The sequence below is a fragment of the Tasmannia lanceolata genome, unplaced genomic scaffold (assembly GCF_043159265.1).
Source record: "Tasmannia lanceolata isolate RefF3 unplaced genomic scaffold, GAP_Taslan_0.1 ptg000012l, whole genome shotgun sequence".
NCBI classification, from domain to species: Eukaryota; Viridiplantae; Streptophyta; class Magnoliopsida; order Canellales; family Winteraceae; genus Tasmannia; species Tasmannia lanceolata.
Window position 1 is genome coordinate 19,864,754 of NW_027518689.1, and position 19,533 is coordinate 19,884,286.

The 19,533-nt window shown below is 38.5% G+C and overlaps 1 protein-coding gene and 1 long non-coding RNA gene across 3 annotated transcripts; both read right to left on the bottom strand.

The window, feature by feature from the left end:
- Positions 1–4,425: 4,425 nt before the first annotated feature.
- On the bottom strand, positions 4,426–10,251 carry LOC143887687 (hydroxycinnamoyltransferase 1-like). Its single transcript, XM_077391831.1, has 2 exons — positions 9,723–10,251; positions 4,426–5,569 (listed from the first exon to the last, which is right to left on the bottom strand). The coding sequence occupies exons 1-2, from the start codon at positions 10,152–10,154 to the stop codon at positions 4,646–4,648; spliced, it is 1,356 nt and encodes a 451-aa protein (XP_077247946.1). The 5' UTR covers positions 10,155–10,251; the 3' UTR covers positions 4,426–4,645.
- A 3,642-nt stretch (positions 10,252–13,893) lies between these two features.
- On the bottom strand, positions 13,894–17,289 carry LOC143887326 (uncharacterized). 2 transcript variants are annotated; one of them, XR_013254132.1, is made up of 3 exons: positions 17,230–17,289; positions 14,625–14,696; positions 13,894–14,110 (listed from the first exon to the last, which is right to left on the bottom strand). It is a non-coding gene; the product is annotated as an uncharacterized LOC143887326 (long non-coding RNA). The 2 variants fall into 2 exon arrangements; XR_013254131.1 differs by lacking the exon at positions 17,230–17,289 and adding an exon at positions 14,807–15,441.
- Between the last annotated feature and the right edge of the window lie 2,244 nt (positions 17,290–19,533).

Genomic DNA, 19,533 nt, shown 5'->3' on the forward strand with positions numbered 1-19,533 from the left:
CTTGAATATGAAGAATCCTTTATTCAGAGTAAAGATTTGAAAATCTCCCCTCGGTTTCCACTTGCGCCTGAGGTTTTCTTGGAGGGCCACAAAATATGGCCTTTTGCCCATGAAATAGCCAATGAGGCAGTTTTCCCAGCGCTTGCTTCCTTCGATTTCTTCTTCATCTTCAAAAGTAGTCATTTTCCTCCCTTCTGAGTTTTTTTTCTAGAGTAATATGATTCAGATTTGAGTCAGATGTGGTATTCTGAGGAGTAAACAGAGATCTCCAGGCATTAAGATTTGGGGGGTTTAAGCTGGGGTCTATGGGGCTTTGAGTGGAGTTCTGCTGGTTAGGATTTAGAGCCTGCGTTAAGGACGAGAAATTGGATTTTGAATTTTCAATTGGGCAGGAGTATGATTCTGGGAGAGTTAGGGCCCAACTAGGGGTGTAAAGGAGCCGAGCTTGGCCAGGCTCGGCTCGGGCTCGAGCTCGAGCTCGGCTCGGCTCAGTCAGGCTCGGCAGGCTCGCGAGCCATACTGAGCTCGGGTTATATTAAGTTCACACCCTTCATTTTCCTTGGACAGCCCTATCTAGTGTAATTTGACTACTCTTTTTACACTACAAGGGGGTGGTCCAAGTAACAAATGGGGTTCTAAAAAAGAAGTGACATATTTTGCCTCCCCCTTTCACTCCCTGGACAATCCTTTTAGTGTATATTAATATATAATATATATATATTTAAATATATTAAATTCTTAACGAGCCTTAACGAGCCGAGCCGAGCCTAGCCTAGCTCGGGCTCGGCTCGTTAAGCTTAATGAGCCTGGCCAGCCGGCTTGGCTCGAGTCGTTAAGGATTCGAGCCGAGCTTTTTCCGAGCTGAGCTTGAGCGAGCTTCTGAGCCCGAGCCAAAATTGACACCCTTAGGCCCAACGAGTATCAAATTTTGAATTGGGGATTCCCGCCAAAAACTTTTCTACTTTTGCTGCCTCTGCTAGTCTCTGGTTTAGGACAAGACTAGTGTTAGGTGAGAAGCTGATTGGTTGGACCTCATGACTAGGATCTGTGTCTAGCTTGCTAGTATGGTCTAGGACCTGGTTTTTGGTTCTATGACTAGACATAGGACTGGGGTTTGGTGAAACCATACTATTTTTGGAAATACTTTTACCAGGAGTTAAGTCTTTTCCCAAAATGGTAAGGGGCGGCTTTCCGTCACCTTCTCCGACTGGAAGGTTGGGGATGTATGAAGCAAGGGTTGGAGGTGGTGGAGCTGGTTTTGGTTTCGAGCTCAGAGAAGGTTTAGGATATTCAGGGGTTTTCTTATCTGGTTTTTTCTGGATTTTGGTAGTGGCTTGAGGGCTGGGACTTTTTATGATTCTCTAATGGAGTCTAGTGCCTTTCCTGAAGTGAGTATTTGGGTCATAATCCACCAAATTTTCATGTGGATTGGCCTGCTTGCTTCTCAGAGGAGTTGCTTGAAGATATCTGACTTTACTGCATCAGGTCTGTTGCCTTATGTGTTTTCCTCATTCAGGGGCTTCTCGTTAGGCCAGTATTCAGTTTGAACGGCCATTGCTTCATTTAGGAGGGAACTGGTTGGATTGTTCGGTGAATGGGTTTTTTCGGATAGGTTGACAATGTGCTGGAAAAAAACTAGCCAAAGGGGATTGTTGCGTTGGCCAGCCTTCTAGTGGGTCTTTTATAGACTGATTAAGAGAATTTTTGCCAGGGTCTGGAGGCTCCATTCCTCCAGCAGGCGAAAGAGATTGGGGGAGGTCTCCCTCGCCGGCAGCCGCCAGTGAAGAAAGGGGCACTCGGAATCTGGGAATCTTCACGATGCACGTTCCCGGCTGGAAAAAACTAGCCTAAGGGGATTGTTCCCGGCTAAGAATCTTCAAGTTACCTTGTTTTTGTTCTATACAAAGTTGCAACTACATCAATGTAAAAGCTAATTTCTTTTGGTTTTTTGGTTACTTATGCTACTAACTTTGCTTAACTTGATAGAGATCTATTTGGCCCATTTTATTTTCGATTTTGAGAATTGATTTTGCTGCCAAAACTGATTATTCGACACAAAAATTAACCACAATTGATTGATCTACCTTTGATTGATCTGAACAATTCGGGTTTGATTGCCCTTGCTTTGGATCTCCTATGACCCAAAATCATGCATACTGTTGTTGAATGTGAACAATTGCTTCTCTTGTAATTCTGACTGTTCATTTTGGGCCATAGGAGGTACAAGGCCAATTAAGTGGATGGGTTGGATTTATCAAAGGTAGGACCCACTATGATGTAGTGGGTATTGCAAGGAGGTTGCGTCTACCAGTTGCTCCACCTCTTTTTTTGAGGTTTTTTCCTCCAGCAGAGAGAGAGAGAGAGAGAGAGAGAGTTGGCGAATTAAATGGGAGATTACTAAAACGATAAGCTAGAATATGGTGAAAAAGGCAATTAGAATCCCGTAATTAATGCTCGATTAAAGGGAAAAATTAACCGGCAAAACTTGTAATCCGTGTTGCGTTAAAATGACGTGGACCAATGAGGTCGCCATTTCCACTTTATTATGCAAGGGTGCCCGTGTATCTAGCACCCCTCAAATTTTAGAATTACAGTTTCTTCGGATTTTAACTTTTAAGTTGGAACAACAACCACGGTTATAGAGAACCGTGAGCTTGATACGAACATGGTTTTAAATTTCGACCGAAATCTGAAATTTTGGGTTTCGGTTGGGACCGACACCTAAACGTACCAAATTTTGGAAATTCGGTCAAAATTTCAGAATTTCGTTTTTTCCGAAATTTCCTTGTACTGGCCTCCTCTTACGCTCCAGCTGTATATTTTTTATTTAACACGTCTCTTTTTCTCTCCCTCTCTTTTTACGATTTACCCCTTAGTTGCTTTTCCTATCTATGCATATATGAAGGGTAAAAGTGTCCACTAATCTGTAGCACTAACACTTGCATGGACTCTCTGTAACACGTGTCCTCTCTCTCTAATACGTCAGAGATATTTTTGTACTCATCTTTATCTAAGAGATCTTTCTTCCCCACCCTCTCTATGCAGCTGGAGTACACTTTTCAGAGATCCATTTTGGTCGTCTCCTTCAGCCAGCGAAGTCGAGAAGAGAAAGACTTGCATTTTCTTTTCTTTTCTTATTAAAATCTCTATTTAATACGTGTGCCTTTTCCCATCCCTCTCAAAGAGGAGTGCCCCCCCCCCCCCTCTCTCTGTACAAAAATATGTTTTTTTAACTAGTTAAAATTTCGACCGAAATTTCCGAAATTTCGGTCGAAAATTGGTATTGAATAAAATAATGTTTTCATTGTTTCGTCTGATTTCGATTTCGGTGAGGTCCGAAACCGGTACCGAAACCGAAATTTAAAACCATGGCCATGGTTTTAAATTTCGACCAAAATTCGAAATTTAGGATTTCGGTAGGACCGAAATCGAAATGGCCGACATTTACCAAATTTCGTTTGAAATTTCAGCTATTTCATCGAAATTTTCATAAAATATATTTTTTATTTAGTTACAAAATTTCAGCCAAAATTGCTAACCGAAATTTCGGTACTTTCGATCGAAATTTCAGCCCTAAAAATCCTGAATTTGATGCCAATTTCACCCGAAATTTCAGGATTTCCGCAGAAATTTCGGTCAAACATAAATTTAAAACCATGCACATAGGTTTTGATCAGGCACACTTGGCCTATGCGTTTGTCGAAATCCCATGGCTACAACAACTACTCAGTGAAGTTCACCTGCACCTTTAAAACCACTTTATCCTATGGCGTGATAATCTTGGCATGATTTATCTCAATGCTAATCCGATGTTGGATATGTGGAGATTCATTGATTCATTCACTTAGTTCAAGAAAAGGTGGCCTATCTTGATGTACGATCCCTTTCCACCTTTGATCAAACGTCTGTTCTTACGACCAAGGCTCTCATCAACTTTGCATTTTACTTCGTATGAATTCAAATATTGTTTCACATGTTTGACAAGTGGTAATTGCAACCACATTAGCGGTTACAAAAGTTCACTGGAATTTGTTAGGCAATTTTAGCTGTTCACTTTTGGAGAGATAGGATAATATGATATGAGTAGATTTTGATGCGTGGCCGCATCCAAATTAAGGCCTAATGGGATTTGTTAGGCAATTTTAGCTGTTCACTTTTGCGAGAACAGAGCACGAAATGGCATTCCATGGAAATTGCCTAGCAAATTCATTGAAAAAAATTATGTGCATTCATTATATAAGAACCCACTTTCTTTATATGTATTAAATATCTTAGTCATAAACTAGCTCATTGTTTACTTTAAAGAGATTTAGATTCAAAAAGCAGCTAAATTTTTGCATGCATAAGGATAGCAAGTGACGCGTTTCATTTTATTTTGTTAGCTTATTCATAAATCTCGAGAGAAATTCAAAATTAAGCACAATGTACTGGAAAAACACTAACAGAGACCTTAATCTATTAAAATGGCTTTATGACATTTTCCAGATATTATAAGCTATCAATCTGAGGAAGGAAGTACAAATTTTTTGTCTTCCAAATAACTTGACATTCAAATCTTGAACAAAATCCCATCCTCCCAATAGCTCACCAAGTAAAAACCCAGGACTTGGAAATTTAAAAACAACTTTCTCTTACCAATAATGGCTCATTGTTTCCCCCCAAAGAGCATTGTGGGCTCTAGACGCAAGATAGCCTCATCCTTGCATAGCTTCACCGTCTGATCCTCAGGCAAAGTAATTGTCACCGTCCGTCCAAGCCCGTCTTCCGGTGAAGGGAGCACCAAAATCAGCCCTTCACCCTCCACATTCCCCACGTGATACGCCACGTGCACCGGTTTCATGTCCTTCTCAAACATGGTGGTGTAGGTAAACATGTGCTGCATGTTGGCGCACGTTAGCTCCGGCCCATACATCTGAAAGGGTGGCCTAAACTTCCCTTCTTCATCCTTTTCTGCTTCAAACCAATCAATAACCGACCAATACTCTTCCTCCTTGATGCCCGACACATGGCTGTGTATGATCTCAGACGTTGATCCTAATCCTCCTTCCTCCATTTTAGCCACGTCACATGAAACGGTAGAGAAGTGCAATGCGTTGCCAAAGAATCCATTTGGGAGGGGAGCATGCAGTAGCTTCCTAAAGTCTATACAAATGGAGAGCTTGTGGGTCTGATCGTGCCCTAGGACTTTGGCACGGACTACACTAGACCAAAAAAGTGCGGCGAGTGCGTCAAAAGGGGTGGCATTGGGAGAATTGGGTTGGATTTCGGAGAGGAGCTTTTTTATCATTGAATCTGAGAACCTGAATGTAGCTGTGGACATCTTCACATTGGGATTGGGCTGAGATAGGGTTTTTGATTTGGCCTCGTAGTACTTGACCGATGTAGTGTCGGTGTCTGGCGGGTTTCTGCCACGGAGCCCCGGAGGGTGGAAGAAGGGATGGTAGACAATGGAGGTGTTACGGTGCACGTCGCTCCATGCTTTGATTAGTAGGGTGGCACAAGTAGGGTCCGCGTACATGTGGGCACAAGTTAGCCCGATAGCTATTCCTCCTTCCTCGAACTCATTGATCTACAAAATTAGCAGAGTTTGTTGATTATGATGGTGTTTAGGCTTTACTAAATTGGTAACAAAACTAATACTTAGGGGCCGTTTAGATACCCGGATTTTAGAATCCAAGTTTTAGTTTGAAAAACAGTGTAAAAGAGGGTTTGTGATCAAGCTGCTGTAGGCTGTCCTGACAACGTTTCTTGGATTAGAATTAAGAAATCCAGGTTTTTAAAATCTCTCTTGTATCCTGAGAATTCTAAAACCTGGAAACATGGGATACTCTCTCACTGAGGCTCTGTTCACTTGTTTTCCTGGGAAAGGAAAAGAAAATATTTTCCGGGAATCTGACGTGGCATCAGGAAAAGAAATCAAGGGAATCTGTGCAGGAGAAGGTTTCCCTGGATTGTTTCTGGACTGTTCACTTGCGTAGGAAAAGGTTTCCAGGGAAACTGTTTGCCCTTCTTTTTGCACTAGTTTTACCGAGAAACGAAATCCGAGTGTTTTTGGTCGGAAATGAAATCCCTAAAGAGGGGGGGGGGGGGGGGGGGGGACAAATGGGCTTTTCCATATCCTTTTTTGATTTATTGTAGAAATTCCACATGTGTAATTCTATTTTCCCTAGAAAGCAAGTGAACACCAGAATTCTGTCTTATCAAGGTCTTGTCAAGGAAAAAAGAGGGTGCTTTCCACGGATTTGCTTTCCCAGGAACGCAAGTGAACAGAGCCTCGGGAAAGAAGGGCAAGAAATAAGAAAACGACGGCTGGTCGGCTTCTTCTCTTGTCTCCCATCTACAATTTTGAAGAAATCCCGGATTCTAAAATCCGTGTATCCAATCAGCCCCATAGTTGTGATAAGAACCCATTGATTTGTACCCATGATATGGTTAGGTAGTGACCCACATGCTAGATCAAAGGCGTCGATCACTACACATGGAAGGAAAATTATTTGTATATTTATTTGAATAACACTAAAAGTTATTTTCATTTAATTTTGTGCAAAGTTTTAATTGATACGAATACATGCTTGTGTCAAAGGTTGTCCGGTATCCCTCTCTATGTTGTCACGCCAACTAAAATAGTGGTTTGTTTCTCATCCTTATCATGAAATTATGGTATTTTTGTAATGAAAATAAATTTCTATTGTTGAGTTCAAGAGGTCAACTAGTAACAAGGTGCGGGGCTTAGTCACGACCTCAAGGACTTCGTAGATTATGGGTCACTCTAAGGATGTCCAGCGGACCATGGGTAGCTCTGGGGAATGTCTAATGCTCTTCAGCAATGAATTAAAGAGTAACTGGGTCACTCCAGTTCTGGGCTAGTCATGAAAAAATGAGACTTTAATGACCTATAAAGCTTTACATTCTAAAATTTCACCATTACCATGGGAAGTTTGTAGGTCTCGGTTGTAGGTCAAAATAAAAAATGTTGTGGGCCTACTATACAGGTGGAGGGGACCAATACAAGAATGGTTAGATCACCTATACAGGTGTGCCCAATTGTACCTGACTATTTTGGTCATTTTTCATCCGAAAATGGTATATTGATTGCTATTATACCATAAGAGAATTTGGGTCATTTTCTATGAGATAAGGATATTTGGGTCATTTTCTATGAGATAAAGGCATATTGGTTATTTTCCATGGCATAAGTGATATTTCTAAAAATTTTAGGAATTTTTAATTTTCAAATATTTCTCATTCTCCATCAGAAAATGGTATTTTTATTATTTTACATGTGATACGGGCAATTTAGTTACTTTTCATGATATAGTGTATTTTAGAATTTATCTTATTTTTTATATTTTTCTCATTTTGTATGAGATAAGGGTATTTTGGTCAATTTGCATGCCATATGGTTATTTTAGAATCTTTTTCCTTTCTAGGGATTTTATTTTCTAATTTCTTGGTTTTCCTCATTTTTCATGGGATAAGAGTAATGTATGCTGGATATTTCTTAGGATAAAGGTATTTTATAGGATTTATTTCTATCTTTTTGTAATTTTTTTATATTTATTATTATTTCATTTTTCTATGAAATAAGGTTATTTTCCATGAGGGGGGAAGGAGCTGCCAGGTTAGAACTTTGAAGTTCTTTTTGAGAAGGATTCTTGAGTGAGCGTTCTAATAAGAGAATGGGATTTTGAGGGAGTCTCTAGGTTAAATCCGGGATCTCCCGACTAACTTAGGTTTTTAGAGTGGAGCCAAACCATGATTGGAAGGAACTAAGGCGTTACTCCTGAAGTCCAACATGACTAATGCCTTTAAGGAACATCCCTTATAAAAGGGTATCTTTGTAGAATCTCTCTACCCATATATGCAAACAAGGAAAGTGAACAAGCATGTTATATATATAGCTTCTATGACTAAATTTTTTTATGAGCTAATAATAGACTCATATCTTAAAAATGAGCAATGATAGATACAAGGGAGCCCTTGCATAAAGACCCACAAAAGGGCTCTTCATTGGATCCACGTCATTTTCAGTTACATTTTAAAATTGTTTGAAAAAGTAAAATCAGTTACATTTGATGACGTGGATCCAATCAAGAGCCCCTTTTTGGCTCTTTATGCAAGGGCTCTCTTGTATCTATCATTCTTCCTTAAAAATAGAAGGTATTTAATAATTATTGAGAAATTTCACACGTATATAAAATATTTAATTGTCTTTTAAAAAATATTTATAAAGTATTTAATGGCTAAAAGAAACTTTACATTTGTAAGGTTTTAATAAACCTGGAGACCCAACTAAGTTTTACCATAATATATTCAAGTAAAAATTATATGCTTTTAGGACTGCTGCACAATTACAAAGCACATTTGTGTGGTCCCATTGCTAACGTATGTACTTAGTCTTAGCACATGCCTCATGAACAAAGCATATGTAAGATAATCGACAAGAGAATATCAATGTCTTAGCTCTTCTTAGCAAACCTTTAAAGACGTCTTATCATCAAGTTTCTGTATGGTTGCCAGGTTTTTTTTTGGTCCCGGGAGTTATGTGGGAGAAAAAAATACTCTGGGAGATAGGTGGGAAAAAAAAAGTCCTGGAAGTATCCTGGTAAAATAAAAATCCCATGTTTGGTTATGTGGGAGAAAAAAATACCCTGGGAGATATGGTGGGAAAAAAAAAAACCTTTGTTTGGTTGCTTGAACTGTTGGGTAGAAAAAAATTCTTCTCAAGCTTATTTTTGGTTCCTGAGTTTATTTTTGTTCCTGGGGTTATCTTGGGATGGGATGAAAAGGCAATCATTACAAAAGTGGGATTAAAAAATTCACCCCATAAGTAATCATTACAAGAGTGGGATTAAAATAAACCTAGTGCTAAAAGGCAACCAAACATGGGATGGGACCAAAATTTAACTTACTCTCCCACAAAACTCCCAGGAACAAAAAAAACCCGGCAACCAAACAGAGCAGGTTTAGAACATGGTAGTTTGGTGACTTTTTAAATTAAAAGTTCCAAGTGGAAGTTATAGGAATCAAAGAGACAAGGTTTAGAAGATAAGATGGTTGACTTTGGATCACATCGACCTATCACAATCATTTAATTTAGTGGTGTGCCTAAATCCTGTCCATTAACGCTCCGATTCTTTGGATCCATCGGAATGTGTGGGTCCAATTGCAAAAAATATATACTAAATTAATGATTTATTCATGAGATTTGTGTTTAATTTAGAAAATTCAGGTTTAATTTCATGAAATTCATGTTTAATTTAGAAAATTCTTGTTTATTTTGTTACATTCCTATTTGATTAGTAATTGTGAGAAATTTTTACTTATACTGGAATTTTCTCAAAAAAGCCCCATCAAAATTAGGAATTTTTAAAATATATTCTCAATTATTTCGAGAATTTCGTTACTATACGATGCACTCTTTCTTCAGTAGGGCCCAGCCTCATTGTAATAAAGTGAAATGAGCCCACTACAGTGGGTCCCACTTTTGCTTGATCTGAACCGTCCATTTGATAATGCCTTTCCACAAACCCAAAATCATCCCAATCATCCGATTCTACTTCAAATAAGGGATGATTGCAAATGGACGGTTCAGATCAATTAATGGCCGTACCGGCACGTGAATCCAGGCCCTTCTTATTCAAGGATATGTTTCTTTATGACAAAAGTACCCCCAACTTGTGTCAAACTAGAATGAGAAAATAAGAGGTAATTAGTTATACCTGAATATAAAATGGTGACCAAATATAGGGATCCTCAGGCATCTCCTCCCAGTACGTTAGATCTTTTTCCTCAGATGCGTGGGCTGATCTCAGCCACTCATCTAGACTCCCTTGAACCGTGGCCTCTAAAACTCTAACCCCAGCATCAGTACACTTCACCTCCCAGTTCCCATCCTCATCCCTCCTTACTCGGCCCGTTATAGCCGGGTAATAAGACAGCACTTCGGACAGTGACTCCTTGAGCTTCTCCCACTTAATTGGGCTCGTTGGATCCGATGGGCCGGTCCGATAATAGACCACTAAACGGAGGTGGTGGGTCCCCATCGCGTGATCGAGTACTGATAAAGGGTAAGTCTTACCGGGCCGGACTGGGGTCGCCGAGACCGCCGTTGAAAGGCCATGTACCGTGACCCGGCTTCTAACGTCCGACATTCTTGCCTAGTAGAGAAAGAAAAAATGAGAGAGAGAGAAAGAGAGAGATTGATTTTTTTGGGTGTCTTAATTTATTTTTGAGAAGAAAGAGAGGTTGGGGAGTTCGGTGGGGGGCTTTAAAATCAGACAGGTGTTTGTTGGCAGTATTTACGTTCTTAATAGTCGGTGGTCAGAAGTTTGATACGTGGCAAGATATTATTGGAGGATCAATAAATTAGGAGTTGATAGAGCGTTGGGCTGATACACCAGTTGTCGACTTCAATGCATTTCTTACTTAATTTCCAGAAGCAAAATGGTAAAAAGACTCGATGTTAGGCTCGAATGATCTGTAAGCATGTGTTTGGAATGCCCGAATCCGGTTCTCCCTTAGATCGTAATAGATAAAAATGTAAAATAAAAAATTTAAGGGCCCGTTGGGATACCTCAGATTTTGTATTTGGATTTGGAATTGAGTTTTGAGTACACTCGTCTTTAGCGGCCGGATCATCTTTAGTGGAATTGAGTTTTGAACTTAAAATTTTTTAGCGGAATTGAGTTTTGAACTTAAAAAATTTTAAGTTTGTATGTCCACTCGTCTCAAGTTTTTCTCCTTGAGTACCACTAGAAATCGATCATCTTTAGTGGCTGGATCTGTGACAGAACAATCAAGCTTCCAAGCTCCAATGGTTTTAACTACGGTTCAATTTCCGCTGAGTACAATGAAGAAGAAGAGTTACAAGCTCACTTGGCGTCTTAGGAGACTGATACAACAGTTGGTAGCACACTCTTACACTCAAATGAGGGTCACAAATAGTTCCGACTAGCTTCTCAGAGAGTTAATAACTTTAGGCTCAAGAGAGAGTGTGTGATTAAATGATTTTGATGAAAGAGGGTATTCTCAGGTTTGTATGTTGATCAATAATAGTTAGTTAAGCATTAAAACTCATTATAAATGGTCTAAATCCTCAAATATATAGATAAGTGGCTAAGCTAGCTGTTAAATGGCCTCTAATAGCTGGTACGGAGGCACCCGACATAGCTCCGTATTAGCCGTTCGGGTAATATTTTTTAAATATATTTTTTACAACAGATTGCCTCGTGAAGCTCCGTGGGAGTCCAAGGAGTTCTGTGGAGGGAACTGTTTCCATAACTCTTATGATTTCTGTTGTATTTTCAAGGGGGCTTTGGAGGTTACTTTTATTCTTTTAACTACTCCAATTTAGCTCACTTTGGTTGGATTTGTCTCTTTTTTGTGCCATGACTTGTGATTATTATGAGAGACCATATACATTCTAAAAAATAGATATTTCTCCTTTGAACCTTCAATCTTGAACTTGATCTTGAGTGATGCTTCAACTCCATCGAATTCTCCGTGGATGGTTTTGGCTTTGGCTTCAATCTTTTGGTCTAAGTGGAGAACTTCATTCTTTGGCCTTAACTAGGGAAGACACTTGAGCTTGCCTTGGACTAAACATAGAAAGCTTATACAATGAAAAAAATCAGTCCAATTTAACTCATTTCGATAATCAATTTGAGTTTGTTAATCATCAAAACTCGAATTTCCAGTGTTATTTGTTGAACATTGGGCTAACAATCTCCACCTTTTTTATGATGACAAACACATATTGATTATCGGGAATGATCTCACACTATTTAGTTGATTTAAATAGATATTGGTTAATTTAAACATATTTCGCTCCCCCTAAAATTAAGCTCAATTTAACATTTAAATGAAACCTGTGTGACATGCATTTATAAGATATGTATTGAAATGCAAGCATCTAATCATGGATTATATGACTCCCTCAGTTTTTGGTTATATATATATATATATATATATATATATATATATATATATATATATATATATATAGAGAGAGAGAGAGAGAGAGAGAGAGAGAGAGAGAGAGAGAGAACATTTCCTACACACTTGTGTAGGTAAGTTACCTATGCACTACCTTAAAATACAGTGGGGGCCCACATTATTTGGGTGATCCAAACAATTCATTTGAATGGTCCTCACATAGATAGGGTGTCCACAAAAAATCAGATCCATAGGATCATCCTAACCATTCAAACTATGGAGGCAGAAAATAGACTAATTTGTGAAGCTTTATACACGTCCATTTTACCTCCACAAATCGTAGGGTTGGGATGATCCTATGGATCTGATTTTTTGTGGACACCTTATCTATGTGAGGACCATTCAAATGAATTGTTTGGATCACCCAAACAATGTGGGCCCCCACTGTATTTTAAGGTAGTGCGTAGGTAACTTACCTACACAAGTGTGTAGGAAATGTTTTCTCATATATATATATATATATGAGGAAAGGGTTTCTGCTAACGTTAGCTGCTAACGTTAGGCTGCTAATGTTAGCGTAAAACAAGGGTGGGCCACATTGTTGGATTGATCCTAAGCATTCATTTGAAAGGTTCCATCATGGATGGGGTGTGTACCAAAAATCAGCTTCATTGGATCATCATAGGATGTCAATTTGTGGGGGTGAAAATGGACAGATATTGTTTGTCCACTAATCTGCCCATTTTTTCACCCCACAAATGGACACCCTAAGATGATTAACCCCACAAATGGACACCCTAAGATGATCCAATGGAGCTGATTTTTTGTGGACACCCTATCCATGAAAGGGCCTTCCAAATAGGGGTGCTTATTCGGTTTAAACCGAACCAAAAAAACCGAATTGGTTGAACCGAAATTATTTCGGTTCCTAAAAATTACAACAGAAACCGAAACCGAATAGGTGAAAACCGAAATTAACCGAAACCGAAATTTAATTTCGGTTATTCAGTTTTTTCGGTTTAAACCGAATAGTGATAACCCTGCTATCATATGCATATCCGGTTTCGGTTCGGTTTTCCTACTGTATGGAAACCGAATAGTGAAAACCTCTCCAATTAAAATTGTTTTACATCATCCAACATATTAAGCACCTCTGATTTCTTTCCAATTAAAATAGTGAAATCACGGCAGTGTCCCTGTGATTTCTTTCCTGAAGCCCATTTTTTTTTTCAATTTCAATAATTATTTTGGGCAGACTGCCGTTAAAGTCACCTCTGATCAAGGGGTTAGTATCAGACTATCAACTATTTTTTACACTCATTTAGCATGAAGCTAAACGTACAGTTAAAATCAATTAGCGGCCACAGAGATCAGTGGTACCAATGCCCACACCCACATGCCATTGGTTTATATAAAAAAAGGGCTGCCCATAGTAAAACAGGGGCTACCGATATCAGCTCTCATTCGGTTAATCAAATTTCTCGTGGACTTTAGTGCTCTACCCCTTTTCAGTTTCCCCTGTATTTTTGTTAAAAATTGCAAGCATTTACTTATAAGACTGAGTCAGTAGAGTTAGTAGACCCTGTCAAATTGTCAATTGTCATCTTGCTATCATAAAAGAGTAAAGGACTAACAAAACTACAAAAGTAGATGCATCATGCATGTAATTCACTAATTTGTAAATTCTAGTAAGAGTGTAAGAGCAAGTAGACCCTGCAAGCAATCATAAGAGCAACTGAGCATGTAGAACCTGCAAGGCTGCAACTACAAGCAAACATAAGATCAAGTAGACCGTGCTATCATAAGTCATACATAACAAATTTGCTCCTCTTCAAGTAATCCTTCAAACGGATCCATATGTAGTTAAGAGTTCAGACATAAGAGGCTAAGACCTCCAAAGCTCCAATGGCCAATGGGTTCAAAAATCACTAAATTAAAATACTAGTAGCAATCCACCAATGATCAAAACTTCACACAGCAGCAAGTCAGCAATAGCAACCAACTGCTCCTTATATCATCACTCATCACATAGAAGTTTTAAGCCAATTACACAGAGAAAAAAAAAACGAGCAAGAGTATGGATAGAATTCATTGCATAACAGCAAGGGCAACAAGGCCATATGTCTTCACAAATCTCCCTTGAATATCCTCAAGAATGCAAAAGGGATGCTCCCTGCAGATAAAAAAAGATAAAATATTATACATTGAAGGTCTTTTGTTAAGCAGATAAGAATTATGTCCCTTTAATAAGCTGAATGAATTCCCTTGTAGTTGCAGGCTTTACAAATCATATTTTCAATACCATTGCAGGCTATGCATGTATAGCTGACAACATTTGGGTCTAAAATAAAGTTCCAAAGTTACATTTGCAAATAGAACAGGTTACAAAGTATTCAAGAACTAAATGAATTCCAACAGAACAGGTTGCAAATGAATTGGAAAATAGCTTTATATATCTAACACCAAATATTTTCCCCATCTTATTCTGTTGTGGATTCAATAACTACCAATGCCAAGTTGTAAGTAATTCAAAAAATTCCAGTATTCAAGAACTAAAGATACAAATCAAGTTTCAATTCAATACATACAAGGAATTGTATAAAGCAAAGATTACAAGAAATCATACAAAGCAAAGAAGGAACCACAATTCACAAGATATGAAAAGTAGGAACTCCACAATTACAAACCTGAAACCGTCTTCCACTCTTCCATGCTTCAAAGATCAATATTTGAGGAATCATCCCCAACATTAGAAAAACCTGAAAATAGGAATACAAATAGTTAAATATAACAAACATCAAGTTTCAAGTCAAAAGCAATATATAGAAACACAATAAAAAAATAAAAAATAAAATAAATGCAAATTTACCATTTTCAAAATTTTCAAGATCCTCTAATGCTTCTTCGACATTAATCGGCATTGACGGTGATCGAAGCCAATCTTGACCACATATAAGAGCTTCTACTATCTTAGGAGTCAAAGAACTCCTAAATGCATCAAGAACACGCCCCCCCGTGCTAAATGTGGACTCCGAAGCAACAGTGGATATGGGAACCGCTAACACATTCGAGCTATTTCTGACAAGATAGGAAATTGGCAACTGTTAACTTTCCACCACCCTAAAATATCAAATTCGTCGGGACCTTCTTCAATCTCTTCACTTAAATATCTTTCCAACTCTGATTTGTTATCACTACCTCCGGATTCAATATTATGCTTCTTAAACTTTTCCTTAACCATCATTCTCACATGTTCTCTCGGTTGTTGACAATGCTCTCTTGAAGTTGATTGGCCCAAGTTTACTTGATTTTCTTGATGTGTGTTGACTGTGTTCTTATTGTTCCACTCGTTAAACAATTCAATTGTGGCATGGAACACTTTTTCCCTCAACTCGTTGCCTTTTTCCTCTCCATACATACCAATGAGAGCAAACTTAACAAATTCCATTTTGTGTTGAGGGTCAAGAACAACAGCGATATAAATTAGTTTATTCATCTTCTCAATGTCACCCCAATACTTGTTAAACTTATCTTTCATTCTCCTCGCCATCATTACCAAGTTAAAGTCTTCACTTTGAAGCCACTCTTGCAAAAGGTATTCAACCTCAACAATTTCAGGAAAGAGAGTGTTGGATGTAACATACAATGATCCTGAAACACGTATGGTGAGCTCATAGAAGTTTTGAAGCAAGGTAGCCATCTTTCTAACTTTTTCCCAATCTTCATGATCTGGCTTCCTAATCCCATCCACATCACCAGAATCAAGTTCACCACTGAAAAAAGGATCTTCAACATCAAACCTATCAAATGCTTTTTCAAAATTTTCAACTGACTTTAACATCAAGTATGTTGAGTTCCATCTTGTAGATACATCTAGGCACAACAAACTCTTGCTCTGGATCCTTTCGTTCTCAACACACTTTTTGAAGAGCTTCAACCTAGCCGGTGAACTCCTCACATATTTGACCGCCGTCCGAATACGATCAACAACAATTTCCACTTCTTTTAGTCCATCACACACAACAAGATTAATTATGTGTGCTACACACCTCACATGTAGGAATTTTCCTTGTAAAATGCTAGACCCCCAGTTGATAAGTCTTCTCCTTAAGTATCCAACCGCGACATCATTTGAACTAGCATTGTCCACAGTAACTGTGAACACTCTATCAATCCCCCAATCCAAAAGACACTTCTCAATGACCTTACCAAGAGCCTCACCTTTATGACTAGAAATTGGACAAAAGTTTAGTATTTTTTTGTGCAATTTCCAATCACTGTCTATATAATGAGCCGTGAGACACATGTAGTTAATTTTTTGCAGAGAAGACCATGTGTTTGTAGTGAGAGAAATCCTTTGACATGAGTGTCTAAAAAACTTTTTCAACTTTGACCTCTCTTCCAAGAAGAATTGATAGCAATCCCTCGCAACCGTCGAACGTGACGGGATATGAAACCGAGGGCATGCAACTGACATCAAATGTCTAAACCCTTCTTTCTCCACAGACTTAAATGGAAGCTCATCAATAATGATCATACGGGCTAAGGCATTCCTAATGGCCTCTTGGTCAAACTTCCAAATAGAAATGGTGCCACTACCATCCCCCTCTTGACCCTTGATCGGTTGGTAATTCAACTGTGTTTGTGTTGTGTTCATATTGCCAGGGAACTTTTTGCATAAGGTGATGTGATTCCTAAGTGAGGTAGTTCCATTTTTCTTCGGATCACAACAAAACTCCCTCTCACAATACATACAACTAGCCTTAGGTTCACCCGCCTCATTAACAAATTTTGTAAAATGGTCCCATACATCTGACCTAGGCTTCATCCCCTTTCTCTTCCGTGCGGTTCTAACCGTTTGGTTTGAGTCTGTGGGGTTTGAAGATTGCTCGCTAGAAATAAGATTAGGAGCTTCTCCTTCTTGCGACATCTACAAAGATGATAGAAACAAGACACTAAGACACACATTACCCAACACCAAATAAGCTACCCAATAGAAAACAAGATAGACAAAAAATGAGAATGACATGAGTCATAAGTGATTAAGTGTTACCTTCGTAGTTCGTACCCAATAGCAACGAGCCAAAGAAGATAGAATGATGATAACACTAATAGCCCCTTGAGTGGTGGCTCAAATCCAACTATCCAAGAACAACAAACCTATATTGAAAGTTACAAACCAAGAACAACAAATCCAACTATTTGTCAGCATACAAAAAAAGCAATCCAACTATCCAAGAACAACTAATCATAAGTTAACATACAATTATACAAAGTGTCAAAGTTACAAACCTCAATTCTAACAAAGAAACTCTTATCAATCTATTTCTTGAATGTAGTATATCAACACCTACATGAAGGAAAAAGAGATCGAGAAACATTAGAACTCCACTTGGGTAGGGTTGGGTAACTTGGGTCTTGGGTTGAGCTTTTGCTAAAAATGATTAGATATCAATCTGAACCAGTGAACCATCCATACTACCCCATTTTAAGGTAAAAGCTCAACCCGAACCAGTGAACCAGTCCAAATTTTCCTGAGAAAAAAAATTCCCACAAGAAGTATTTTTCTAATGTTTGATATTTCTAAAATTCCCACAAGAACTACCCCATATCAGGTATATTTGATATTTCTTGAATATGATTGGTATGTACACTCCCACCCTCCATTGTTGGGTATTAAGGGTGCAACTGTGATCGACTTTTGGGAATTTTGGTTGAGCTTTTTCAATAAAATCGGGTCAGGTTTCGGTTGATTCCAATTCAGTTTTTAGCAAAGGCTCAGCCCGACCCGACCCAAACAGACACTAAAGGAACATCTCAAATATCATATTTCAGAGCTTAATTCCATTGGTAGGTCCCACAATCCCATCACCAATGCCTGATGTTTTCCGTGGTATTGTCCCGGTACCAATTTGGTCAGTTTACATTCTTGACACCCTGCTCACCGTGGAACTACTGGTCCAAAGCGGCTACGAGGAGTTTCCAAAATTCCATCAATCACATGATGTGCATTAGAGTGCAATAGGAGGAAATTAAATCAGTGGCAATGGAATGGTCTTGCAAGGCCACACTAAATACCATAAATCCCAACACATAAAACTTGAAATTGTACAATGCAAGTAAATATAACAAAGAAGGCAACAAAAGAATTTTGGTATATGTGGCATTTAGAGTTTATACGACACTACGGGTGCAACTTGGGTCGGATCGGGTTGAGCTTTTGCTAAAAAATGAATTGGGATCAACCCAAACCCGACCCGATTTTATGGCAAAAGCTCAACCCAAAGTCCGAAAAATCGACCCTAGTTGCACCCTTATATGACACTAAATCATTCAAATATGAACTTTCAAAACTGCATATTTGTATAACTAGAGAATAAAATGCTATGGGTAAAAATACATTTGTAGTAATGAAGACAACGTGACATCAACATTCCTACAGGCAGCAAACTCTAACCAAAAAAATAAAAAATGGAACCCACTTTCAGTATTTTAGCAAACTCACCCCAACCCGTCCTCAACATCTGCCCTCTAATTTTATTGTGATTTTTAGTATTTTAGGTAATAAAAAAAATAAAAAATGGAACCCACTTTTGTAGAATTTCAGAAGAGATAATGCCGCTTGACGCTTGTACCCCTAAATCCTTCACTTCTTCATCTGGGTATAACATACAAAACACAAATGCTCAAAAGAATATTTAGCAAAATGAAATTAATTGATAATAAAATCTAAAAAAAAAAGAAAATAATAAAGAGATACCTTGAATTGTACTCTGTTTAGAATCTTTTTCCAATCCTTTGATGGGGGAAAATCACAAATACAAAACACAATGCTGTGGTGATTTCAGGTAGAGAAATAGAAAATCACAAATCCAAAACCAAAAACGAAAAAAAGAAGAGAGAGAGAGAGAGAGAGAGAGAGAAAAGAAGGATAATGCTAGAGAGAGAGGTGCGTACCTCTGTGAGCTTCGAGAGAGACAAGTAGAGCTGTAGAGAGACGTTGAAGAAGAGGGTTTGATGGTGTTCTCAGATTCCGGCACTTCTCTCCGCTCAAATCTGGGCGTTCCTGTGGAAAAGAGAGAGGGAATGAGAAGAGAAGGAAAGGAAAATAAAATAAAATAAAAGCTTTGGGTATTTCTTCTTACATGAAGAAAAATCAAAGCTTCTTCCTTTCAATATTTCTTCTTAAATGGAAAAGGATGAGGAGATGAGGAGATGACTAGATGAGGGCATGAGGCGGCGGTAGAGTCGTAGAGAGAAGAGGAATGTGGGTTTTGAAAAACCCTAGCTTTTGCAGTTTTGCCTAAAAGTCTTTTGCTGTTTTGGTTTTGCAATTTACACTATGAATGACCAATGGGGGCTGTCCAAAGTGAGAAAAAAGGGGGCGTGGATAAGTATAAAGCCCATTCTTAATTTCAGTCTCTAGAACCGAAACCGGAAACTGATACCGAAAACCGAAATTTAAAAGCTTCAAATTGAAATTTCGGTTTTCGGTTCTACCGAATTTTGTTCCTTTCGAAACCGAAACCGAAACCGAAACCGAAAACCGTAATTCTTATTGGTATAAACCGAAACCGAACCAACACACCCTGAAAC

What these genes read in the sequence shown, in the direction of transcription:
- LOC143887687 (XM_077391831.1), bottom strand. Translation starts at nt 10,154, where the DNA reads ATGTCGGACGTTAGAAGCCGGGTCACGGTACATGGCCTTTCAACGGCG. An exon ending in GGTCACCATTTTATATTCAG is followed by an intron (nt 5,570 to 9,722) that starts GTATAACTAATT and finishes CTAATTTTGTAG; the next exon opens with ATCAATGAGTTCGAGGAAGG.